Source organism: Meleagris gallopavo, chromosome 12, assembly GCF_905368555.1.
Source record: "Meleagris gallopavo chromosome 12, MGAL_WU_HG_1.1, whole genome shotgun sequence".
Classification (NCBI taxonomy): domain Eukaryota; kingdom Metazoa; phylum Chordata; class Aves; order Galliformes; family Phasianidae; genus Meleagris; species Meleagris gallopavo.
The window spans coordinates 7,798,613-7,804,612 of NC_139415.1; the positions used below are offsets into that span (position 1 = coordinate 7,798,613).

General features: G+C 36.0%; 1 protein-coding gene across 2 annotated transcripts in view; it reads left to right on the forward strand.

The window, feature by feature from the left end:
* The window catches only part of WDR72 (WD repeat domain 72), a 107,009-nt gene extending 101,357 nt beyond the window's left edge, over positions 1-5,652 (forward strand). For both annotated transcript variants that reach the window (XM_019619384.3, XM_031555262.2), the window contains one exon: positions 5,062-5,652. In XM_019619384.3, the coding sequence (XP_019474929.2) occupies positions 5,062-5,117 (56 nt within the window). In that variant the 3' untranslated portion in view covers positions 5,118-5,652. The remainder of the gene's footprint in view (positions 1-5,061) is intronic.
* Positions 5,653-6,000: the final 348 nt, after the last annotated feature.

The following is a 6,000-nucleotide window of genomic DNA, read 5'->3' on the forward strand; positions in this document are numbered from 1 at the left end:
TATGTGCAATGTCTGACCCTTTGAAGGTAGAATGAGGTTATGAAAAATTAGAAGCACTGTATATACTGCAGTTAAACTTAGCAGTAGACATTCAAATACTGTATCTCTGGAGGAAAGCAAATTGGTAGCGTTAAATAGCTTGATTCTTTTCTCTAAATCAGTTCACAACCATTATTTCATTTTAATGACTCTTAACATTGATTCAGTTAAATACAAGAACATCCATAAAGTGCATTATTTTTGGTGACTAAAAGATTTATCTTCATGTACTATCATTATCTTCCTAGTTATGGAATATCTAAGAAATTCATTAAACGAATCCCAAGGGGAAACAAGTATGAAGTACATCCAATCACAGCTGATTAAAAACATTCTATGCAACTAAATATTAAAATCTTATAAACAATCTATGAGCTTGATCCACATACACCATAAATGAAACCTGCACATAGTACTCATTAATGAAAGAGTTAAACATCTTTCTTCACTCAGTATTTTCCTCCCCTGCTTTATCTGGTTTCTGTGTACCCTCTTGCATCTTTGTGTGCTGATCCGTGTATCATATTTTTGATTCATCGTCTCTGTGGCCTGTCAGCTTAGTTAAGAGATTTCCAAATCTTGCAGCCTGTGCTGACAGGGGGCAGCTGCCAACAGTCCCCTGATCCTTCCCCAAGGAACACTGCTGAGATTTAATTTTCAGTCAAAGGGTGCAGTCTGAAATCCATGTCAGGTCCCCTAAGTCATCTCAGAACCCAGAAAGGACCCCTGTCTGGGGGATTATATTTCAGCACACTCCACTCCTCCAAGATTCCTTGGGAGTTCAACTGCCGTCATATACCTGATTTGAACTACATTCCTTTTTCATCTTTTCCACAGAAATGAACACAAGTATACATTAGAATAATTGAAACCAATGAATTGTAAATTCGTATTCATTTTAAAGCCAAGTTGGCTTGAACTCACTGCTATACAGCAGAAGGCAGTATGAGATTTAGAAAGAAATATGTAATCTACTTGGGAAGGAGATCCATGTAATTTCTTTGCCATGACCACCTCAAACTGTTTGTGGTGCATGGTATATCCTTCAGAAACCATCTGTACAATGGTTTCTACAATGATTCTGTGTGAAAGTGTGGGTTGTCCAAGATCTGATCTGTTCTAAGGAGAAAAAAAATTTAAGCAATGTAATGTGAAACCGTTGAGGTGAGAATTAATGTACATTAAAGATAACATTAATTTGAACCTTGATTTAAATTATTCTGCGTAGCAAAGTGCACACATTTGGATGGGAACTTGAATGCCAATTCTACATTCTGCATATCTATGTGAAGTAATGGAAAGGATAAAAAACTATCAGGAGGTGAATGTTGGCTAGCAAACATACATGTTGATAAAGCATCTAAACTTAAAAACTGAGTTCCGTGCGGTCCATCTGACATCATTAAACTGGTAATAAACAATGAATTACTCTGGCTTTTGTTTCTGTCCATTCCTGCATTTTAAGACATCTTGTCTTATAGGTCTGAAAACCTCAGGAGATTTCACTACTGGTCTCACTGCTTTCCACTGAGAATTTGTGGCTTGGTTGTCATGGAGACATCGTATTTCTCCAAGAATTGCTCATATTGATCCGTGGACAGGCGTAAATGGCCAGGCGAATGTGAGGAGTAAAGGGGGTTGGGCAGTACTATAAAATGACCAGAGGTTATGGGTCGGAAATAAGCTCATAGCAAACACTTAGGTAAAGAGAAAGAAACAGTTTCATTTTGTTTCAGGATTTCGTTTTTGCACTTTATGCCATTGTCTTCTTTCACTATAGACTGAAAGAAACTTGTTAGTCACTTGTCATGTCAGATCTTTGGTGCTTGTCCTGACACAGCTGTCAGCCTTCCAGCTCTGTGCAGTTCAGGGACACACAACAAAGAGCCAGGAACATGAATTATTTATTGCTCCTTGTGCGGATGAAATTCTGTGATAAGAAATTAAGACACTTCTGACCGAAGTGCTTGTTTGAAAGGAGAGATTTGATAACAGACTACATTCACTTAAAACTTACTACTTACTTTTAGTAGCAAATGCTGAAACAATAATATGGCATTCTGTTGGGTAAGATTTTCTCTAGTGTTTCTCAGGTGTTTTGACTTTGAAATGGATCTTGGAATTTAAGAGTGTCTGGAAGGTCAGCATTTGATTTGGTGAAACCTGTGAATTTAGCTCACTCTCTCTCATATTGAAAGTCAGGACAACTGACAATCATTTATAAGCTTTAACTAAAGAGCTGTCATTATGTTTGTTTTGCAGACTCTGTTGCATTTCACTTATAATATGTTTATATGTGCAAAAGTGATGTTAAGAAATATCTTCACTTTATTATCTCTTCTGATAAGGAAAAGATGAAAGTATAACAACATACCAGAAAGGAACTCCAAATATTTCTAGACAGGGTTCCTTGTTGCATCTTCTACCAGCATCAGTAAGGCTGGAGTACATAGCCATTAGTAGACATATCTGTTTACTATGCTTTCTACCGATGAAAAGTACAGCCTCTAACCTTGATATAAGAGTGAAAGTTATTTTCGAAGTGATCTAAATTTTCTAAAATCACATAAAGAGTACTCTGCTTATTTTACTTTCACACTCTTCATATGCTTGTACTTGTGTTCTTACTGCTCCAGAGATAGGCCTCCAGCAGTCATGAAAAAAAAGGCCTATACTCAGATGGTAGGAATCCATCTGACTAACCAAGACCCCAATCTGAGATTTACCTGTGATTTCTTGTATTCAGTGTGTGATCCAAGCTACACTTAGGTAGGAAATGAAACCCCTCAACCTGCACTTTTCTCTTGGATAATTCACAGCAAACACTTTTCATGTGTGATGGACACAGGTAAATGTCAGACTGCAGTTTCTTGTCTAAGTGAAATAGATTTTAGTTTCTCCCTTCGTGTGCCTACAAGCTGCCATTATCTGTGATAGTGGCTCACGTCTATTTTAGCCCTCACACAGAGGAGATACTGGGCTTCTCTCTCAGGTGCCTAATAGTAGGTTTATCACTGCCATTTTCCCTACATGCTGAGGACTACTTCTGTTTGATATGCAAAGCCTTGGCTTTTCAAACACTGCTCTGGCCTTGAACATAATAATCAAATAGGAATTGCAACAGATTTTTGTAGAACTTTTAATCACATTAAACTGCTGCAAAGAATTCACTGCTCCGTAGAATGGTTCTTCAGTAGAAATAAATATTCGCAGCATTGTTTTCCGTTTCAGCAGTCAAATTTTCCGCACTTAGAGAAACCGAGAAAGAAGCTGAAACTGATCAAACTTAGATGTCTGAGTTCTATGTCTGACTATTCACCCAAATATTCTTATGAAACCGTGGTGGAAAATTCACAACCCTAGAAGGCAGATAATCCTATTTGTAGGGCATTGCTTAAGTTTTAAGGGTATTGAAAGTGCTCTGAATTTTGTCAGTCCGAATCTGAGAGGAACAGAGCAGGAGTTTACACAACTGCAGATGTTTTAGTTTTCACATGTGCTGCAGTCCCATTAAAGAAGCTTCTGCAAGCATAGCACTCAGATTAAAAAATAGATTTGAGTGGGAGTCAGAAGGAACAATATAGGCACAGATGCCCCTTGCCTCTTGTTTCCCCTAGCAGAGTTATCGCAGTAGATCAAGCAATAGGTTGTTGTTTTCTTTGGTAACGGAAGAAAATTGAGCTTGATCAAGCAAAACAAAGCAACAATTGAAAGCTGTAGATTGGAATTAAAAATTTTTCTATTTTTTGGATGAAAACCTTGTAAACAATAAGAATGTATGTATGGCCTTCAGTAGGCAGGAAGTTTGGCTGAGTCAGCTAGTCCCTTCTACAGCTCGTGATTGCTCCCTGTGATATCTTCACTGCAAAAACATTGAAGATATTAATTTTTTCCTTCTTCTTTCAGGACAAAATGTGATTCTGATCATATGACAGATAACAGTGAAAATACAAACAGTTTTCACCGTCTGCCATAGTTGCATGTCCTAGTTAGACCTTGACACAGAGATGGGAGAGATCTTTGACTGCTCCTGAAGTACAATCTGTTAGAGGCTGAACTGCAGGAAATAGAAATGAGAATGTGGAGAAATAACAAAAACAGATACTAATCTGCTGAGTATGAAACATTACTGTCTAGGGGTAATTCCAGAAATTAGGCCCATAAGAATGTCACTGTATTGGATGTGTTGCCGTCTCCCATCATCATTCAGCATTGCTAGTATTGAGTCATTGTTTGTTTGGTTTGGTTTTACCATGTAAATGAAACTGTAAAACCAGAAGATCATATAGTTGACAACAGGAAAATGTGTCTCTCTTTATGTCTAAGACATAGATTGGCAGATAGATGACAGACAATAGGACAAACTGAGAAGATAGCCATTAGGGTGGGAAAGAACAGCATGTTACACGTACTCATAAAGAGCTGAATGTACATAAGCAGTGCTTCTAATTTAAGTAATACTTTAAATTCAGGTTGTAAATATATAAATATATATGCATTAAATGGGAGAAAGTCATGAAGTTAAAAACTGATGACTGAGATTACTCCTTACAAATTTAGCTATTAATGCCTTATTAATAAAGCTTCTTACTACTTCTGTTTACAGCTAACGCTGGATTGTTTCTGTCAAAATATATATATATATATTATTTGAAAATGCTTTTTCCATAGGAAAAGCAAATACTCTATTAGCTATAAACTGAAATTATTTTTTGCTTACCTACTAGAAAGTGTTTCATTCAAAACAAAAAGGTGAAGAAGTCAAGAGGAGGGCTGTTTCATAGAAAAACTCTAAGGAAGGCTATGCATTCTCTTAAGCTACTTTGGATTCCATATTTCCTCATGTAATATTGCAATTGTGATGTGAATAGAAATTTTCTGGATGTAGATTTTTTGTTTTTTGAACACTACTGTGCTGATGTGCTAAGTCTTAATCTCATTAGAAAAATATCGATTCTAAATCTTCAAAAAGATTTTCAAATAACTTTTTTTTAAAACAAAATACATTTCTTTCTTTTCCAGATGACATGAAGGCACATCCCTGGATATCTAAGGTGTGCTCCTGTAAGGTGTGTTAGAAGACCCTGCTTAGCTGAAAGAATACAAAGATGCACAAGAGCAACTGAGACATAAGATAAAGGTGGAATGGACATGGGGTGGCTTATTGTGGTTATTATTTTATATCTTTAACACCTCATTTTCAGAAGAAATATCTTCCATAATGTCAGCTACTCTGCTGATTTACTGAATTCAATTCACACTTCTCTCACTAATAGATTTACAGTTATTCAATTTAATTTGATATTTCTAACATAGAAAATATCAAATACTTCTTTTAGATGTTTTTCATTAGCTACAGTAGTGATTCCTAGTACTAATTGACTGTAAACTCTTGCCTCAGTTTGAATATTCTTTTGAATGCAACTTATTTAAATAATCAAACTTATTTTTTTACCTCCTTTCTTCTCACTTTTATTGCCAATAGCATTTTAACACTAAGCAAAATGGAAAGCATTTGGCTAATTTGAAAAAATAGAGATTTTTTTATTATTATTTAAAGGAAAATGCACTGGAATATTTAGAAACAATAAAATATAAACAACTTTGTGCTCACAGGTCTGCATGGGAAATTGATTTTTGTCTGGTCATGTCTAGCATGTGAACTTTCCTTTTATAATGCCAGCAGTATAATCTGAATAAAGGTGCTCTGGTATGAAGATGGGAGAAGTCAATCTGAGTTCTCTTCTCAAGTGATGCACTTTGTTGAATTGCTCTTTGTGCTCATGGGGAAAAGAAGATACACATCTTTGTCCTTTAAAAAAAAAAATGATTGTGTTTGGAAAATATTTGCAGTTCATGAGACTCATATATCACATAGAGTTCTGAGGGATTTCTGCTGGTCTGCTGCTCTGAGCAGCACATTTGCTTTCTGTATTATCAATAGTAGGAGGGCTAATGAAG